General features: G+C 40.3%; 1 protein-coding gene across 3 annotated transcripts in view; it reads right to left on the reverse strand.

Moving 5' to 3' along the window:
* Positions 1-8640: 8640 nt before the first annotated feature.
* LOC128616698 (poly [ADP-ribose] polymerase tankyrase-2-like) overlaps positions 8641-20837 on the reverse strand; it is a 40864-nt gene continuing 28667 nt past the window's right edge. For all 3 annotated transcript variants that reach the window (XM_053639448.1, XM_053639449.1, XM_053639445.1), the window contains 9 exons: positions 18183-18408; positions 17187-17269; positions 15641-15761; positions 13623-13720; positions 13255-13329; positions 13069-13174; positions 11220-11406; positions 10908-11064; positions 8641-9068 (listed from right to left, as the gene is read on the reverse strand). In XM_053639448.1, the coding sequence (XP_053495423.1) occupies positions 9009-9068; positions 10908-11064; positions 11220-11406; positions 13069-13174; positions 13255-13329; positions 13623-13720; positions 15641-15761; positions 17187-17269; positions 18183-18408 (1113 nt within the window). In that variant the 3' untranslated portion in view covers positions 8641-9008. The remainder of the gene's footprint in view (positions 9069-10907; positions 11065-11219; positions 11407-13068; positions 13175-13254; positions 13330-13622; positions 13721-15640; positions 15762-17186; positions 17270-18182; positions 18409-20837) is intronic.

Consider the following 20837-nt stretch of genomic DNA (forward strand, 5'->3'; position numbering starts at 1 on the left):
GTTGAAGAACGCCTATCAGGTCTGAAGACGCCCACTGATTGGGAAATGCCCACTTATGTTCTGCAGAGACCAGTACACTAATCACCCTTTAGTATGTACTGTTTAACTGGTTTGTCTAGTGCAGCATTAATAGAGTGTGATCATTCTCTTACAAGCTACAATAGTTACCATAACAGTTCAGCTAGTCACCTTAAAACAACAGTTCAGCTAGCCACCTTAACATAACAGCTCAGCTCATCATCATAACAAAACAGATCAGCTAGTCACCTTAACACAACAGTTCAGCTAGTCACTTTAACATAACAGTTCAGCTAGTCATCTTAACATAACAGTTCAGCTAGTCATCTTAACATAACAGTTCAGCTAGTCATCTTAACATAACAGTTCAGCTAGTCACCTTAAAACATCAGTTCAGCTAGTCACCTTAAAACAACAGTTCAGCTAGTCACCTTAACATAACAGTTCAGCTAGTCACCTTAACATAACAGTTCAGCTCGTCATCATAACAAAACAGTTCAGCTCGTCATCATAACAAAACAGATCAGCTAGTCACCTTAACACAACAGTTCAGCTAGTCACTTTAACATAACAGTTCAGCTAGTCATCTTAACATAACAGTTCAGCTAGTCATCTTAACATAACAGTTCAGCTAGTCACCTTAAAACATCAGTTCAGCTAGTCACCTTAAAACAACAGTTCAGCTAGTCACCTTAACATAACAGTTCAGCTAGTCATCATAACAAAACAGATCAGCTAGTCACCTTAACATAACAGTTCAGCTAGTCATCATAACAAAACAGTTCAGCTCGTCATCATAACAAAACAGATCAGCTAGTCACATTAAAACAACAGTTCAGCTAGTCACCTTAACAGTTCAGCTAGTCACCTTAACACAATAGTTCAACTAGTCACCTTAAAACAACAGTTCAACTAGTCACCTTAAAACAACAGTTCAACTAGTCACCTTAAAACAACAGTTCAGCTAGTCACCTTAACATAACAGTTCAGCTCGTCACATTAACATAACAGTTCAGCTAGTCATCATAAAACAGATCAGCTAGTCACCTTAAAACAACAGTTCAGCTAGTCACAATAACAGTTCAGTGAGTCATCATAACAGTACAGCTTCACTGTGAATATTTCCAGTGTCCACGTATACCCACAACTTGCGCTTTTGTGGTGTTTGTAATCTTTACTCTAACGACTTGTTTATATGCTGTACAATACAGACGTCTGCCCCAGGAGCCTACAAGCACATTTTTCAAAATAGGCCTTTTACTAGATTGCAGGACCTCAGTTGAACCTGTCAAGACTAGGGGGCCAGGCACTTAAACTAAAACAAATTCAACACATCTGAGGATGCTGATGTTCTCTTAAAATTTTGCCCTGCAAAAGATATGGACTTGTTTAACCCTGGTACCATCCATTATTGCACCTTTGACACACCCTTATCAGCTTGCCACTGACATTTCATAGATTATACCAGGCAAAGTGATGCATTTATGCATTAACATCGTCAGTGACTCAATCTCTATATGAGAGCTGATGTAATGTCATATTGCTAAGTGACTAGCTGGGTTAAGCAACATTATGTCAGCTGTAAGCCTAGAAAAACAAATGTTACATTTAAAAAACTTAGATATTTTGGCTACTTCATATACATAAAACAGTTTTATTTGTTTTTCGTTTAAAATAAAAAATAAATTGCAGCCGAGCACAGAGCCAGCTTGGCTAATTCTGCTTCCTAAATATATACAGTCAGGTTGAGTCAAATCCTCAGGTCTCTAAGGGTTTAATTAATTAACTTCATTTGAGCTTGTAAAGCATTAGAATGACCCTTAAGATGATAAGGATTCAAAAGTGTAGTCTTTATGAAAGCTCACAGACGAGTTTTTCAAAGATTTAATGCTTCACAGTCAGAGTGGAAAGAACAGCAGCCTGGAGTGGAGTCGACCGAGCTGGAGCATCTGTCATCAAGGTATTGTTCTGGGATTGTGGTTTGCCTCAAACTTCCCTTGAATTTCAAGCTCCAAAAATCCTGAGTCATTTGTATTTTCACGTAATGGAAGCAAAGACGGCTGCAAGTTCAGATTTTTAATAAGAGAGTGCAAACAGATAACCAAAACAGTGGCGCTAGAAATATAAACCAGAACTGGACACACAGGGCAAAAATACATATACTAAGAGTCAAAGTAAGGTACACAAACATAACCATAACAGAAGCTAGACAACAAGAGGTGGAAAAATAGGAACTTATATAGCGGTGTAAATTACAGTGAAACGAAGCACAGGTGAGGCTGATTGAGACATGTGACCTGCTGGGGCTGCTCGAAAGTATAGTCCACTGCCAATTTCTGCATAACCCTGACAGAGCCCCCCCTTTAATGCGCAGCTCCCAACGCGCAAAAAAGTTCGAGAGGGGGCACTGTACCACCAGATGAGATGTCTCTATGTTGATCAGGGTACTTAGGTGCGCTACCCTTCGCGAAGCCAGCAGGAGATGTGATGTCTTGTCTCAGGCAGTAAGGTGGCATAATCTCTTCTGCATAGCAGAAGGGCAGGGTGGCACCCCAGGCATAGTACGAGAGCGGAGGAACAGCCACCACAATGGCAGTGGGGGGGAGCAAAGTTCAAGGCGGAGCCTGAGTGGGTAGCAATGTTTCCCATGAAGCCAGAGGGGGAAGAAACATCCTCTGCGAGGCCAGAGGGGGGAGCGATGTCCTCCACAAAGCAACAGGGGGAGCGACGTACACCGCAAAACAGGGGAAGTCGCAACGTCTTCAGCGGAGCAAGGAGGCAGAGAGACGTCCTCAAACAAGCAGGAAGGCAGAGCAACATCCTTAGCAGAGCAAGGAGGCAGAGAGACATCCTCAGCGGAGCAGGGAGGCAGAGCGAAATTCTCAGCGGAGAAGGAAGGTGGAGCAACGCCCAAAGTGGAGCCGGGTGTAGTAATGTCTGATGCGGAGCAGGGAGACGGAGTGACGCCCATGGCGAGGCTGTGATCTGTAGTGTTGTTTTCTGGGGGGCAGGGAGGCAAAACGACATCCTCAGCAGAGCAGTGAGGCACAGCAGTGTCTTCAGCTGAATGGTAAGTCAGAGCAATGTCCTCAGCTGAACAGGAAGGCAGAGCAACATCCTCAGCGGAGCAAGGAGGTGGAGGTACAGGTGAGGCTGATTGAGACATGTGACCTGCTGGGGCTACTGGGAAGTGTAGTTCAGCGCTGATTACAGCATAACCATGACATGTGTATTCATCACACTCTGCCGTTTCATGGAAATGGATGAGTAGTCATTAGAAAGAATTACAGACATTACATAAGGTTAAAAAATTTTAAGAGAACTGGAAGTAGGTAACTAGTTATAACAATTATTTATTCAATGCATTATTATTATTATTATTATTATTATTATTATTGACACCTGACCATCACACCTGTATGTGCTTTTTGAGATTTTCAGAGCATTCCAGATTTAGCCCCCCTTCGCTGTTATAATAACCTCCACTCTTCTGGGAAGGCTTTCTACTAGATTTTGGAGCATGGTTGTGGGGATTTGTGTTTATTCAGCCACAAAAGCATTACTGAGGTCAGGTTGGGGTGAGGAGGCCTCGGGTACAGCCAGCATTCTAGTGCATCCCAAAGGTGTTCAGTGGGGTTGAGGTCAGGGCTCAGTGCAGGCCACTCAAGTTCTTCCAGTCCAACCTTCTCAGACCATGTCTTCATGGAGCTCGCTTTGTGCACAGTGGCGTTGTCATGCTGGAACAGGTTTGGGCCTCTTAGATCCAGGGAAGGGAAATTGTTATGCTACAGAATACAAAGACATCCTATACAGTTGTGTGCTTCTAACTGTGTGGCAACCGTTCATACAAAAATGGCAGCTGGAAGACAAGAGTAGGATTTTTAAAAAACATAATCCCAAACACATGTCTATGCTGAACTTAATGATGGCCTGTGTTGTAAGTAAAATCTAGATGACAGATGCCCTCTTTTTGAGAAGTCCATGATTCACTCATCTTCAGTAAGTGCTTTATCCTGGTCAGGCTCACAGTGGATATGGAGCCAACCCACAAGATGGGGCCACATACTGAATGGAACACCAGTCCATCATAGGGCATCATGCACACACATTCATACATTAGCATAGCCAGTCCACCTACTTGCATGTTTTTGAGTGGTGTGAGGAAACCAGAGAACCCGGAGGAAACCCATGTGGACACAGGCACCAACGCTACCCACTGCACCACCTTGCCACTTTGGGAATAACTATTTTGTTAAATGTATAGTTGAGTTTAGTTTGTTGTGTGTATTAAATAAATATTCTCAAACAAACACATTTTGTTTTCCATTTATTTTCCCTGCAATGGAACACTGAAGAAGCACAAAGCAAAGCATCTCAAACATAACATTACAAAGAATACCATGCACGACAAACAAGTTGCATCAGAGACTTTACGTAACAACAGCATAAGATTTACTTGAGTCATGTCATTCTTAATCTCAGCTAATGTCAGTAACTCAGCTACTGTTAAGACGTACTGTCCACCGTCTTATGTTTAGGAGGAAAGGATTCAGTGAAAACTATCTCTGCATTCCCAATACTGTTTTCAACACACCCTTGTTAACCTCTGCTCATGAGTTATAAGTTGCTCAAGGACTTGCTTGCTATCTGGTGTGCCAGTTAGTTAATTGCTGGGCTAACTAGCAGTCAGAATTAAACGAAACATCATGTGTCATTATTGGAGTAGTTGGACACTTAAAAAAAACAAAAACCCCAAAGTTCATATCCAATAAATGTATAATCCGTACAGGATTTCGTGGAGTTTTTTGTAATTGTTGCAGCCAAAAATGCTTGATTTTGAGCGGCTTTTTTCAAAATTTTCAATGCAATTTTTGTGTGTGCTTCTTCACTTGAATTGGCGAAATTGCAACGGCACAAAATTGTTTTGGCCCAAATTGGCGGAATATCTGTGGTAATTTTGAAAAATTGCGAGCGCCTCAGAATATTGCCGATTTTCCTTGATTTTGCGTTGACTTATGCGATCGCAAAATCCTGGAGGGACTGATAAATGTAAACGTCTACCATTTAACATTCATCAAAATTGTTTACGGGCAAATCTGATGCAAATTCCGAGTGTATGCAAATTCCAGCAACCAGTTTCCTTATTCGTCAGTTTCACCTTTGGTGTATCTGTAAAACTGAACTGATGAGTGTTTGGTGTGCGTGGAAATTTGAGCAGACGAATTTAACATTCTGCAAACAAAGACTTGAGTTGTGGTTAAATAATCAAAATCAATATCAATATCATCAATGACTATGTTTACATGCACATCAATATGCCGATATTAATCGGAATTTGGCTATATTCTGTTTAGTATTAAGTCATGTAAACGCCACAATCCGACTACGCGATTCAGGTTAAGACAATATTCTGATTCCCCTAATTCTGATTCCCACCCCTGAAATAGGCCCATTTTAATCCAAAATGTGTTGCATGTAAACACCTTACTCAGAAATTCCACTGAAAGAATATATATGTGCATGCTCAGTCCACAAGGAATTGAGGGTGCTAACAGATGCTTAACTGTAGGCTAGGTATTTAGGAATGGCAACTCAGGCATACTTAAAACATCCATGTATACAGGAATATTCCAGTACCTGTGCGCATATAAACACTGAACTATTCTGAAATAGTTCTGGCTATAAATTGTATTCCCATAACTACCTACACTTGAGGTGGGAATTTTTCTTCAATTTCATTAAAGCAGCTATATATTTTTTAAAAAAACCCCAAAAACAAAAACAAAACAACAACAGCAACACATGCACCAATTAAGTATGTAAGTGTGTTTAATGCAATTAGATGTATAGCAGATTACACTGTTGTTCAAATGACACGTAAATAAGAACCCAGTGGATGGGGGTTAGAGCCCATGCTGCTGAAGCTGATTCATAATTTGCACTTAAATAACCACACATACAACAGTTTCATGAATCAGATGTAGATTTGTTCATATATATGTGTGAATATAAAACAAGGGCCAGTGTCAATGTTGAAGCAACCAAGAGGAAATGTTGCAGGTGCAATACTGAACTGCATAATATGTTCCATTTCCTCCATCACTAGGTACATGAGTTTAAACTTTGTTATCTTAATAATTTTGAGATTGTCCTTGACAAATGTGCATCCTGTCTATGTGTAGGACATCTAACAGGGAACAGCACCACTGAAATGGAATGAAACCGACACCAAGAACATTTGGCTTAATGCCATAAATGTGTAACAATATTTTGTGACGTTTCTTGATTTAGCCATGGCATTTAAAGCTACATCGTGTAGGATTTTTGGATAAAAAAAATTCTAAGGGGCTAAGGGGACAATAAAATTCTGTAGAATATGATGTTCCTGAGCTGTGAGTCACCCTGATAATCCTGTAATCGCGTGTCGGAATGGAATCGACTGGAAATTTGTACTCATACATCTTACGCCAGCTAAAATACTGTACATAAAAGGTCATCATGCCCAACTTTAGGCACAAAAGAAGTCTAGCTACATGGTCACAGATAATCACAGGAGAGAGAGAGAGAGAGAGAGAGAGAGAGAGAGACGAAGCTTGTTTATCCTTGTTGCGTAGTTTGTATCATTAGCCAATTGTAAAGCTAGTTACTCTACTATAGACCTACAGAAGGCGTTTCTGTGTTTCTCTGTATTTTTGTATTTCAAACTTTGATATATCAGGCGAGAGTGATGTCAGTGCTCTGTTCACCATCTGGTTTTGGATAAATCTAGCATGCTTACACTATCTGGTTTGTGCTAAACAATTTGTCAGGCTGGAGAACAAAATGATGAATAATTGGCCACTCGTTATATGTTTGTTCTCTGCACTATATTTTAGCTAGCTAGCTAGATTTCCATCACCCTACATTTACCCTGAGGCCAAGCACTTCTGTAAACTTCAGTGGACGCGGGTAACAGTAGATAACGATATCCTCAGAGTCACAAATACAGTGCTGTGAAAAAGTATTTGCCCCATTCTGATTTCTTCTGTTTTTGTGTATATTTCTTACTAAATTGTTTCAGAAATTAAAACAAAATCTAAGATAAAACAAACACAACCAGAGTAAACACAAAAATACAGTTTTTAAACTGTTGTTTATTGAAGCAAAAAAGTTATCCAATACCAACTGAGCTTGTATGAAAATGTATTTGCCCCTGTAGTTACTAATTCCCCAAATCTATGAAACTGCATTCATAATGGGGTTCAGCTGGACTAGACACAACCAGGGCTTATTACTGCAAACCCTGTTCAACCAAATCAATCAAGTTCAATCAATTAAATCGACCGTTTTCAACAGCATGACGTTGGTTAAAAGGTCTTACCCAGTAACACATTATGCCAAAATTGAAAGAAATTCCAGAAATGATGAGGAGGAAGGTGATACATCAGTCTGGGAAGGGTTACAAAGATATTTCAAAGGCTCTGGGACTCCAAAAGGACCACAGTGACAGCCTATATCTCCAAATGGAAAAAACTCAATGCACTAGGGAACCTTCCAAAATTCCTCCAGGAGCACAGTAACGACTCATCCAGCAAGTCACAAAAGAGCCAAGGACAACATCAAAGGACCTACAGGCCTCTCTTGCATCAATAAAGGTCACTGTTCATGACTCCACTATCAGAAAGACACTGAGCAAAAATGGCATCCATGGAAGAGTGGCGAAGTGAAAACCACTGCTAACCCAGAAGAACATTAAGGCTCGTCTGAATTTTGTCAAAACACACATTGTTGATCCTCAAACCTTTTGGGAGAATGTTCAGTGGACTGATGAGTTTAATGTGTAACTGTTTGGAAGACAGGGTCCCATTACATCTGGCATAAACCAAACACCAAATTCCACAAAAAGAACATCATACCTACAGTCAAGCATGGTGGTGGTAGTGTGATGGTGTGGGGATGCTTTGCTGCTTCAGGGCCTGGACAACTTGCAATAATTGAGGGAAACATGAATTCTGCTTTCAACCAGAAAATCCTAAAGGAGAATGTCCGTCCTTCAGTCTGTAAGTTGAAACTCATGCGCAACTGGATTAAGCAGCAAGACAATGATCCAAAGCGTAGGAGTAAATCCTAGTCCTAGAAGTAAGTGAAAGTCTGATCTCCAGTTATCAGAAGCATTTGGTTGCAGTTATTGCTGCTAAAGGTGGCACAACCAGATTTTGAGTATAAGGGGGCAATTCGTTTTTCACATTGGTGATGGGTATAAAAAAAATAAACATATAATTAAATAAATAAATACTGTATTGTTTGTTTTTCGTTTGAAGATCTAAAATGATTTAGTATGAGATATACACAAAAACAGAAGAAATCAGGATACTTTTTCACAACACTGTACTTTAGCCTCATCGGTGGTGTTGTTATTTAGTTGTACAACTCATCTGAATGCGTATAAACTGGCACTCGCAGCCACGAGATTAATCCGACCCACATTACAAAATGTTCTTCCACAAGTAGCCCGCAGTGGGGCTTTTTTTTTTCCCTCTGGAGAGTGTGGAATTCCAAAATCTTACATCCTGTAGCTTTAACTGGATTACCTCCAAACAAAAAGTACCTCTGAAACTGGCATACATTTTATACAACACATCGTCCAAGCATAGAATCTTTATAATACAAATATCAATATATCAACATGCTGGTACAAAACAAAATATATACAGTTGTCTTACAGTTGTGTAAAATAAATAAGCCACGTTTGTGATGCATTAGGCTTCTTGAAAACTTGATTTACAGTGTTAGCGACTGACTCTATAAGGTCTTTTGCTGCGGAAAGCACAGTTATCAGTGCACACGTTGAGTAGACGGTTAACTGTGTAACATGATAAATATCAAGTGCGAAGGAAGGAAAGTAGAAAAGATGGAACAAAACATACAGTGTTCTATACAGTGTATTAATTATGAGATTATGACAATGTGCATGCAGTGTGTATAACAGTCCTTTCTGAAGAGGCATCGTCTTAATCCATAGTCCCATCCGGTTTGATGATCTGATAGGTGATCAAATATTCAGGATAAGCCTGAGGAGGAATGATATCATGAGAAAAAAAAAGCAACAACCACCACTTTTTGCACAATTTTGCAATTAGACATTAGACTCAATGAGCATTTTATTAGGAACACTGTACTAATACTGGGTAGGACCTCCCTTTGCTCTCAAAACAGCCTCAATTCATCATGGCATGGATTCCACAAGACGTGGGAAAGATGTTCCTTTGAGATTATGGTCCATGTTGACATGATTGCATCATGCAATTCCATCACACAGGATGAAATTACAAGATTCAGGTCTGGTGACTGGGAAGAGCACTGAAGAACACTGAACTCCTTGTCATAAAGGGATGCACATGATCAGCAATGATACTCAAATAGGTTGTGGCTTTCAAGCAACGATTGACTGGTATTAATGAGCCTAAAGTGTGCCAAGAAAACATTCCCCACACCATTACACCACCTCCACCAGCCTGGACTGTTGATACAAGGCAGGTTGGCTCCATGGACTCATGCTGTTGGAGTCAAATTCTGACCCTACCATCTGTGTTCCTCAGAAGAAATGAAGATTCATCAGACCAGGCTACGTTTTTTCCAGTCTTCAGCTGTTGTAGCACATCCGCCTCAAGGTTGTACATTCTGAGATGCTTTCCTGCTCACTACAATTGTACAGAGTGAGTGGTTATCTGAGTTAGTCTTTCTGTCAGCTCGAACCAATCTGACCGTTCTCCATTGACCTCTCTCATCAGTAAGGTACTTCTGTCTGCAGAACTGGATGTATTTTTTTCTTCATTGCACCATTCTAAGTCAACTCTAGAGACTGTTATGCGTGGAAAATCCCAGGAGATCAGCTGTTATAGAAATACTCAAAGCACCGAGATCACATGTTTTCACCATTCTGATGGTTGATGTGAGCATTACCCGAAGCTGCTGGCCCATATCCGTGTTCCTAATAAAGTGCTCAGTGAGTGAAGGACAAAAAGTGTAGAGGTGAGAGAACTATATTAATTAAAGTGATGTTTGTAGAGTAGAGGCTGCTTTTCAACAATATTCCTGCGAGACACCAGTGTGCAGCAGTTAAGGTTGAATACAATGACCTGGGGGTTATTTCACATTCCAGAGAGCAACTGTTGGGCCAGTGAGCACAGCCCCTCTCTGATTGGCTATGTGATGACACATGTGATGAGGAAAGCTCTTTGGTGTGCGAGTTACTGCTCTTTAGCTGGTGCTTTGAGAAACCATGTTCAAAACAATTTTGAACTCTATATCCAAAACTGTTTATGTTTATATAGTATTACAACTGTGATACACTGTATACACAATACGTATGATGAATTATTGGCACCCCTCATGATAATGAGCAAAAATTTTTTTTATATTTTTATTTAAACATATTTAGCAATATTTTAAAATACTTTCTCCAAACACAAACTTGTGCTTTCTTGAATTTTTTTCTTATCTTCTCATGGTTAAAGTTGACTGAGATTTTATACCCCATGGAAACAACTAAACGCAATAGCAGAAATGATTCTTTTTTTAAAGAATGACAATACATTTCAAATAAATTACATTTATTTAAAGTAATCATCAGCGATATCAATAATTTTGGGACATATATCTTGGAGAGAAATAGTTTAATTAATAGAGATTAATTCTATTATTTAAAAAGGTACCTCTAACGAGAATTTCTTCTTTTTTTGTTCGAACAAAGATAAATTGCTATTCCTATTTGACATTTTATTTTTGCTCGCTTTAATAAAGGTTGCGAATAAGTATGGAGGGCACTGAATATTTGACTTTGTGTTATCTGCTGATTGTTTCAGTTTGTTTACTGCTCAAGAAGTGTGAGGAGAGAAGGACTTCCGTACCTGCTCTCCTCTGTAGATGACGTACTCGGCGAGGGCGAGGCCGTTGACGCTGGGCCTGCCTGACACCGAGTGGTGGCCTGGTGGAGAGTGGGCCATCTTCATGGCACTGAACTGAAGGAAGGATTTCCCAAGAGTTACACGACAGAACAGCAGCTGCCTGGAGCCAAAGAGAGACAAAGCGCTCTTAAAACCAGAATTTACTAGTACTATTGTATGAATGTTCACCTTTAACATTAGTGAGATGAAAACATGGCATCCTTAAACATATGAGCAGCCAGTAGATGTAGATGTCTGACTGAGCTGAAGTCTCACCTCTGACACGTGTAGCATGACCTGTCCTTGTGAAGAGGACACCCAGTGCCTCCTCCAATACCATACACATACTGGTTACTCTTGGAGGAGTTCTCGGCAAAGTAGATCCCAGCCCCGAACATGCCTCCGATGTAGGCGTGTCTCTCGTCGAAGCCTTTGTGGATGATGGCGTTTACAAATGGAGAACCTACAGGATCGAGAACCGAATATGTACACAGAAGCATTATTATACGTCTTGTCAGAGCAAATGCGCTATTTTAATTCTGTGAAATGCTTTTTTCATTTTATTTCCAGGGCACCCTGAAAGGGCAAAGGTTAGCAAGTGAGGCACTTTTTCAAAAGCTGTTCATGCAGCAGCTTAGTGAACAGCAGCGCTAAACGCCCTAATGTATACTGTACATGAGCTAACAGACGCTCGTAATTGGCTAACATCCATCTAATTGACAGGAAAGTGAGGAAAGCCAATTAACATCGTCTGGATTGGCTCTTGCTTTAAAGTCCAGCTTAATTTAGACACAATGTCTCATTTGAGACCAAATAAAAGTCATCAAATAAAAGTCATCAAATGATCTGTAAAGTCCCTGACGTAGTCCCCCTATCTCTTAGCGAGCATTCCGACATGCAGCATTTACTTCATTTGGTGCATTTAACTATCTCTGTGAGGTTCCTTCAGGCAGGTAAGAGCACAGCAATCACAAAACCACCAGTCTGAGACAGCCCTAGAATCTGCTTCCAAGCAAACCCTAGAGCAGTTCAGTTGCAGTGAGAATTTGACTTGCAAGTGAACCAAACAGTCGGTGTATTTGGATGCGACGTTTTAAACTGATCCATGACGCACAAACTGTCCCAAACGATAGAGCTGTAGAACTACAAAGAAAAAATGTTTTAAGCGAATTATTTCTATAATTATACAGTCCCCTCCAAAATTATTGGAACAGCAAGGCCAATTCTTTTTTTTTTTTGCTGTACACTGCATAGATTTGGGTTTCAGATCAAAACATGAATACGAGATGACAGATCAGAATTTCGGCTTTCAATTTCTCATATTTACATCTAGATGTCTTCACCATCTTAGATTTATGGCACCTTTTTTTTTGTTTGAACTGGTCTGTTATTTCAAATGATAAAAAATATTGGAACACGTGACTGGTGTGCACTGGTGGGTTTTTTTTTTTTTTTTTGCTGCCTAGGTCTTGCCCTGTTAAATTGACTGTTTAAAGAATTAATAGCTCTGAACGGCAAAGGCTGCATTTGTTGTTAAAAAGGATAACGTGGCACAACCTGAAGACCAGAGAGCTGTCTATGGGAGAAAAGTAAGCCATTTTGATGCTGAGAAAAAGAAGAAGGAAAATCAATCAGAGGCATTGCACAAACATTGGGCATAGCCAATACAACAATTTGGAATGTCCTGAAGAAGAGAAGAAACTACCGGTGTACTGACAACCAGACATGGAACAGGTTTCTAGGATTTCTTTTATTGCATTGCTGCACATCTAACCAATGAATTACACTGTGAGTTCTACGTGTGTGTTTTTAGACCTGGCACTTCGCACACACCCCTCCATCAATGTTTTTCTTTTGCTTCTTTTCATTACACTTAGTCTGAAAGCAAATCAAACCAAATATCAAGCTAACATAATTAATTTCACTCTGCACTCAGCAATTGGACTAATGATTAATAGCTCCATTATTTACACATTCACCTACGTTTAGTGGAACGCTTAAGCAATAAATGGGGTTTAAACTGCTAATAAATGATGATAAAGCTTTTTTTTAAAGAAACTGTAATTTTATCGGGTAACTAATGAGATGAATCAATGGGACACTCATTGCTGGTCAAAACCCTCACCGTGGAACAGCATGCGCTCGTTGGAGTGATTGTGGTTCTCCTCGGACACCTCCTTCCTGCGATGTGTGTATCTCTCCCACAGCTTCTTATTACACACCTTCTGGATCTGTATAGACGACAGTCAAAATGGACAATCACAAGCCTGTCTGATTTTACCTCGGAAAATGCTTAAGGATCCGGTTTTACCTTTACAATGTTGTATCTGTTGAAAACTCCACCGGCGTGACCGCCGTCTCTGTGCTCTCTGATTGTGCTTTGCATCTGTTTAAAGAGGACACACAGACCGAACTGGATATTTATTAAAAGACTTGATGCCTTTTGACATCATGTTTGTTTGGTAAAATCATTCAGACTACACGTATTCATGCCAGATTTGGAGCCAGGTTAGACACGTGCAGACATGTTTCAGATGGGACTAAATCCAAGAGATGCTCCAGTAATACTTACTTTACCCCCTGAATAGAGTATCTGAATAGGGCTATAGTGTAACATATGAAATGAGGCTCTTACACAAACCCAATCCTGTAGCATTTGAGACGAGTTCTAAAAGTTACCTCCTCTTCAACCGACTGAAACTCCTTGTCGTCCGAGGCCAAGTCGATCAGTATAGTTCCACTGTTGGCCGTGTTCAGAGTTAAATAGGGATTCAAACCTAAATAAGAGCACAGAGAAAAGGCCTCACTTAAACCCCCAGGTCAGTATAATCCAGATAAACACAACGGCTGTTCTACTGCAAAGTTGTACACAATCACTTCAACATTTCTGCACACAAATTTCATCCACAGTATTTCATATTCATCGTCATCAGAGGTATATTTGGGGTTTCTGTAGAACAAACTCAATTCTCAACTCTGACCGTTCATTCATTTCCTTCCTATAAAGCAGCTCTAAAGCCGTCGTTCCGGCTGTTTATATTAATGAGCTCGTTCTAATACGTTACCGTTTCTATAGTAACAGCTCGTTCGCAAGGGACTCGTACGACAAACGCAACACAAAACCAAACCTAACGTGCTGCTGTTGTTTAAGAAAGAAACAGAACTATTTGTCGATATGGCGAAGCATCAAGTAAGCAGCGGAAGGAGTCTCCAGTGTCAGCGCTTTGTAACAATCAGAGGTAAAGCTGTACGTTTAAGTTTTCCAAAATCTAAGGAAGGAGGGCTTTGTGGTATCTCGGGAAAACGCTGCATTTTTTCGGGCGTAATAATGTCTTGACGTAACGTGACCGTTTACAGCGGCCATAACGCAAGTGTAAACAGGAACTGACTTGTCAGGATGGATGTTCCACAACATTAAATGTAACAATAAACTGATCAACAGTATGATTTTTAATAAAAATAATAATAATTGTTGCAAAAAAAAAAAAGAAAGGGAAAAAAACATCTTGGGTGCTAGCAGTAATATTACGTATGAGGCCACCGAAAACTCCCCCTCAACTTCAAATTTCATCTCGTCACCTTGGGGAAGTCTTCTCGACCACCAGTTCCTTCTCTGTTAGCATACTGAGATGAAATCAACATGGCCGCTCAGACCGTGAAGTCCCCCTGCTCTACTTTAGAGCAGTAAATTTACAGACACGGTACTTGGTTAAATCTATAACATTGATCATACTAATCGCTGTTTTGAGATGGTAATCATCAACATGAAGTTATCACTTATACACTTGCTAACGCTAGACGCTATTGTTGCTGCACTGCAATTTCAATCCAGAATATTGTATTGACAGAGCCATATCTCCCTGCAGCTCTTGCCTAGTTTCTCACTGAAGCTAAGCAGGGTTGAGCCTGGCCAGTACCTGGATGGGAGACCTCCTGGGGAAAACTAAGCCTGCCAGCAGGGGGAGCTCACTCTGTGGTCTGTGTGGGGCCTAATGCCCCAGTATAGTGACGTGGACAGCACTGTCTTTCAGATGAGAAATTAAACCGAGGTATAACCCTGGTGTCCTGGCGAAATTCCCCCATTGGCCCTTATCTATCATGGCCTCCTAATAATCTCCATCTCTGAATTGGCTACATCACTCTCCTCTCCACTAATAGCTGGTGTGCGCTGGGAGTTCTGGTGCACTATGGCTGCTGTTGCATCATCCAGGTGGATGCTACACACTGGTGGTGGATGAGGAGATCCCCCCCATACAATGTAAAGCGCTATATAAATCTAAGGAATTATGAATGTTTACAGTTCTTGATAGTAGAACGGTAGAAATAGCTATAGCGATATAATGAGAACAATGAGAATAGTTTTATGTACAATATTACACCTACAGTGTGATGATGTAATGGTGGAGAAAAGCTGAACTTAAAGCTTTTCCTCCAACAGGAAAGCTGCACTTAAACATATCTCCTCCAAATACAAAGTCCTCATTTTGACATGACGATGCTGCTTTTTCCAACCTGTGCGTTCACCCAGTATTCTAACCACCCTACCCTCATAATATTTAACATACTGTGTTCTCAAAATGGCTATTCAAGTGTACACTGAATATCGGATAGTTTGTGGGCGCTTTGTCCGAGTCTGAGATTAGTATCTTGGTAAACCTCACAACGTAGAATTCCCCCGGACTGAAAGCAGCGCTTACTCTGAGGTCCGGTAATGAACCTGTCCACTCCTTTGATGATCTTGTGTCTGTGGCCGTAAGCGTTGATGCCGATCTCCTTCAGCTCTTTGTGCCCCATTTCCACCAGCACGTCCAGAGTTATCTTTAAACAGAGCACCGAGTTAACCACCACAGACAAAGAGAGTATACAATAAACACAAAACAGCTTACATAAAAATGTTAAGTGTCATCAAAAAGTGATTTCATCGCTTATACTAAAGTTCATTTAAACATTTCTAATTACTAGCTTGAATTCTGTGATGTGTGATCAATTCACATACTGTAGTATTAGCACAAAATTGGTGCTGGTGCCAGATGGGCTGCTTTGAGTATTTCACAAACTGCTGATCTCCGGGGATTTTCACACAGCAGTCTCTAGAGTTTACACAGAATGGTGCGGAAAACAAAACAAAAAGACATCCTGTGAGTGGAGGGTCTGCCGGCTGAAACATCTTGTTGATGAGAGAGATCAGAGGAGAATGACCAAACTGGTCTGAGCTGACAGGAAGCCTATAAGAACTCAAATACTCACTCTTTTCAACCGTGGTGAGCTGAAAAGCATCTCAGGGAGCACAAAACATTGAACCTTGAGGAGGATGAGCTACAACAGGAAAAGACCACATCAGGTTCCACTCCTGCCAGCCAAGAATAGGAATCTGAGGCCATCCTGGGCATAGGCTCAAACAAACTGGACAGCTGAAGACTGGAAAAAGACCAGGTGATTTTTTTTTCTAATCTTCAACCGTCCAGTTTGGGTTTAATGAGTCTGTGCCCATGATTACCTCAGATTCCTGTTCTTGGCTGACAGGAGTGGAACCTGATGTGGTTTTCTCCTGTTGTAGCTCATCCTCCTCAAGGTTCAATGTTTGGTGCACGCTGAGATGCTTTTCTGCTCACCACGGTTGTAACGAGTGATTATTTGAGTTACTATATCCTTCCTGGCTGCTTGAACCAGTCTCACCATTGTCCTCTGATCTCTCTCATCAACAAGGCTTTTCCACCCACAGAACTGTCGCTCACGCAATGTTTTTTTTGTTTTGTTTTTTCACACCGTTCTATGTAAACTCTAGATACTGTTGTGTGTGAGAAATTCCCAGATCAGCAGTTTATAAAATACTCAAACAAGCCCATACTCAAAGTCACAGATCACATTTCCCCCCCCATTCTGGTGTTAGACGTGAACATTAACTGAAGCTCTAGACCTGTATCTGCATGATTTGCAACTGCAGTGCTGAGACATGATTGGCTGATTAGAAACCTGCATAAATGTGCAGTTGGACAGGTGTTCCTAATAAAAGTGGATGATTTCTGCTTATGCATGATATTTATGGAACAACGTGAACACGCGATCCACTGTAGCTGCCCACGTGGTTTTTAAAACAGTGATCTAATAAACTGTCAGGTTTACTACCAGGCATTGGTGTTTGAAATAATACTAGCCAGTTATGTGGTTTTCTATGACAAAGATTAAAAATAAATAAATAAATAAAAAGAAAGAAAGAAAAAAAAAGGTTAAAGTTTGGTGCACCTGTTCCTGGTCAAAGATCTCCAGAAGATGTTCCAATCCAAGTTTATGAAGAAACTGGTTGATACTCAATTCCAAGGCTGCACCTGTGCAGAGAGAAGTCTTTTAACCATATTCACGTTCCTTTGAACCTTTACGCTCTGAAACTTTACGTACTTGGCTTACTTCTGCTCATAAACAAACCGTCGGGATTCATATTTACAATTTGAGATAAGTAGGAAAAATGTCATTTTATGCTTTCAAATGAAACTTGTAGCTAAAGATGAGAGAGCACTGTTGCTAGGCAACTGGGAAACATGCTAGCTCGTTACACATTCAGGTTAGCTAGGCCAAAAATGTAAAACTATGAACAATCATGACCTTAGTATTAGAAAGTTCTATCTCCCATTAAGATAGGACCTTATAATACTAGGGTAATTAGATAACATGAATATTAAATATAAATGAAATATAAACAACTATAAAAATGGATACAGCTGTATTAAATGTAAACGGATGCACAAATATGTGCAGGTTATAAGTGTCTAAAAGTGGGAAAGAGCAGAAATGAGTGTTATCCATAATAAAAACTGTAAAAAAAAAAAAATTAAAAAAAAAGAAATATGAAATAAAAACACTAAGAAAAAAGACTTTATAAAATTATACGATAATTAAACTAAGCATTGCCCACAAAATTCATTTTAATACCCACTGCTTTATTAAGAAACATCAACTTCATCATAACTTACATCATGAACTCATTCAGAAAATAAATACAAATAATAAAATTGTGTCAGAATCACGTTGAACTGAATACCATGTGAATGTAGCATTAGTTACACTCACACACCTGCTATCAGGTCCATTTGCATACAAGATGTATCCAAGATGTACAGTGTGTTTAAAAACTTCAACGTTTACGTTGCGTTCTGAGGTCTGGGTATTTGGGACATTGGGTCGCTGCTAAGTAGTGCACTAAACCCATTACTGCTAATCCGAGTCTCACACACTCTCACTCACCCTCCTCGGTTTTTTCCACTCCCACAGCTCCCTCGGCTCCTGACGGCCCTGGCAGCTCTGGCAAGTGGCCATCCTGTGACTCCAGGCCAGAGGCGGGGAGCTGGGGGGCGGAGCCAGAACCAGAGGAGAGGTCAGAGGCTGACACGCTGATGAACTGCGGCTTGTAACAGGCTGGCAATGCAGACGGAGGCATGGCTGCGGTCAGCAAGGCACGGACATCATCGGCCTGAAGCAAGTGAACATAAATATGAGAAAGAGTGAGATTCTGTTATGTAACATATGCTACACTGACCCATGCCACCTCTTTACATTTTATTCGTTTGAAAACGCTCGACATATTTTACGTTCATATTTATTCGCTAGGTTTAAGAAAAGCCTTCTGCATGCTTTGCCCTGATGGTGGGAGTGTCAATAAGAGATGGTGGTCATGTGACTCGTACTACAGTCACAAGTGTTTCAGATTTACAAAGCAGACATTTTTAGCACTTTAGTTCCTCTCAGATCAAACTGACCCAAACATATCATTTTAAAAACAGATTTAAATGATGCAGTGTTCCCATTACTAAAAAGTTAGGCAACTCTGTAGCTGGTGACATATTTGGTGTCTCAAGTTTGCTTCTAGTTTTGATCGGAAGGTCAGGGGTTCAAGCCCCAGCACTGCCAAGCTGCCACTGTTGGGCCCTTGAGCAAGGCCCTTAACCCTCTCTGCTCCAGGGGTGCTGTATCATGGCTGACCCTGCGCTTTGACTCGAACCTCCTGGCATGTTGGGGTATGCGAAGAAAAGAATTTCAGTGTGCTATAATGTACATGTGATCAATAAAGACTCATTATCATTATCAATCGAGCTAACAAGTAAGAGAAGCTTATAGCTACTATTTTAGGATTCTGCAAACTGCATGTCTCAGGTGTGGACAAATCATACATTTACCCCAAGTAAAAGCTCCAGTGTGCTTGTCCAGTACGATGATTTGGTTGGCTAGAAACCTTGACTAATCTAGTCCCCACGAAAGTCCCCAAGAAATCAAAAGTAAAGTTTTGTGGCTTTTATTACGAATATGTTAGCCGTAAGGTTATCTATAATCTAGTGCGCTCCAAAACAATGACAAAATTCCCATTTAGATATATGTGTTCAAGATATATGCGTTCAAAATTTACAGTATCTCTCTCTACCACCAATACAGAACAACAATTTTGATGACATCATTCCACACTTCGGCTTCTCATCCAAATTTCTGCCCAATCAAATGTTCTCGAGAATCTGAACTGTTCTTCCCCCGACATTATAAAACTCCATGGTACTAACTGTCAAGTATGGTTTAGCCTGGGCTGTGAGGTAAGCTAAACTCTAAACTCAAAAAGGGGGTGGGGCCACCAGATATGTCCAGCCCTGACTTCTTGTTTCAGTGGAAACAGAATAATGCTGCATTACATGCAAAAGTAATGCAAATCATTTTTGTACCCTCAACAAAAAGTCAGCAAGATGTTCACAAACATTTCGGTTAGTGTCCTCACGTCACGAGTAAAAGATATTCCAGTCTGGATGGCGTCTTTATTTCCTATCTATTTGCTAAACTGCGAGGTGACAGCATGTAATAATAAGCAGGAGTGTGATATAACGGCTTAGCACTGCACATTATTTTGCGGACATACACGTGTTCCTGATTCTGAAAAGATTGTCGTCAATTAATCCGTTCAGTGAAAACTGGTCTATGGGTAGCAGATCTCACCTCGGCGGATGTGTGTAGTGCAGCAGGAGGTGGGATACAGGTGGTGGGATTCTGGTGGTGGGATAGACACTTAATGAAAGCTTTTGTTTAGAAAAAATCAACAGGAAGTAGTTTTTCTTTTTTTTTTCCTGGTTGCCAGGCAACTACAAATGAAAACAAATAGCCCTGACACGAAATCTGCTAGTGTCTAAATACCACATTCATCTCAAATAACATAATTTTGCTCAGTGCGCATAAGAATACTGAAAGATCTAAATATACAATCTTATTGTTCGAATCACTTCATAAAGTTTCGCCTTCGAATGTTGGAAATACGACCTCTTAGGTCGCTATGTACAGAGAATGGAAGTAATATTTACAAAATGACTTCTTATGTTTTTAGCTGTTTTGTCATCCATTTTGTCCGTCCTTACAGATATCACTATTTCATAGTGTTGAAAACCCACAAAAGAAAGTCTGTCTGAGATCCTGTGCACCAGCACATGAGTGTGTGATGATGGAGCCATGCAGTTTGCACACTGCTGTACAAGTACAGTTGCAATCAAAATGATTCAACCCCCATTACAAATCAGGTTTAGTCAAAATTTACAGATTTTCAGCTGTTTACAATGAACAAATCAAACAAAAACAACTGAAATAGTTCAACACAATGAATGCTTCAAATGGTTTCCCCAAATTCAACTGAAAATACAACTTATAATGACTTCTCCAGTCTCAAAATTATTCAACCCCTGATTAAAATCCCTCACAACAGCACAAATATGCAAATCAGATGTTGTCTTAAGCATACCTGATATAACTAATCAAGGGCTTCATTAGATGCACCAGATGTGCTTGAGCTGGAATACATGAAATACATGAACTGGCTAGGGGCAGAAAAAGGAAGCCATCAACAGCTGCAACCAGATTTCTGAGAAGGCAGGTTGT

The sequence above is a fragment of the Ictalurus furcatus genome, chromosome 13 (genome assembly GCF_023375685.1).
Source record: "Ictalurus furcatus strain D&B chromosome 13, Billie_1.0, whole genome shotgun sequence".
NCBI lineage: Eukaryota > Metazoa > Chordata > Actinopteri > Siluriformes > Ictaluridae > Ictalurus > Ictalurus furcatus.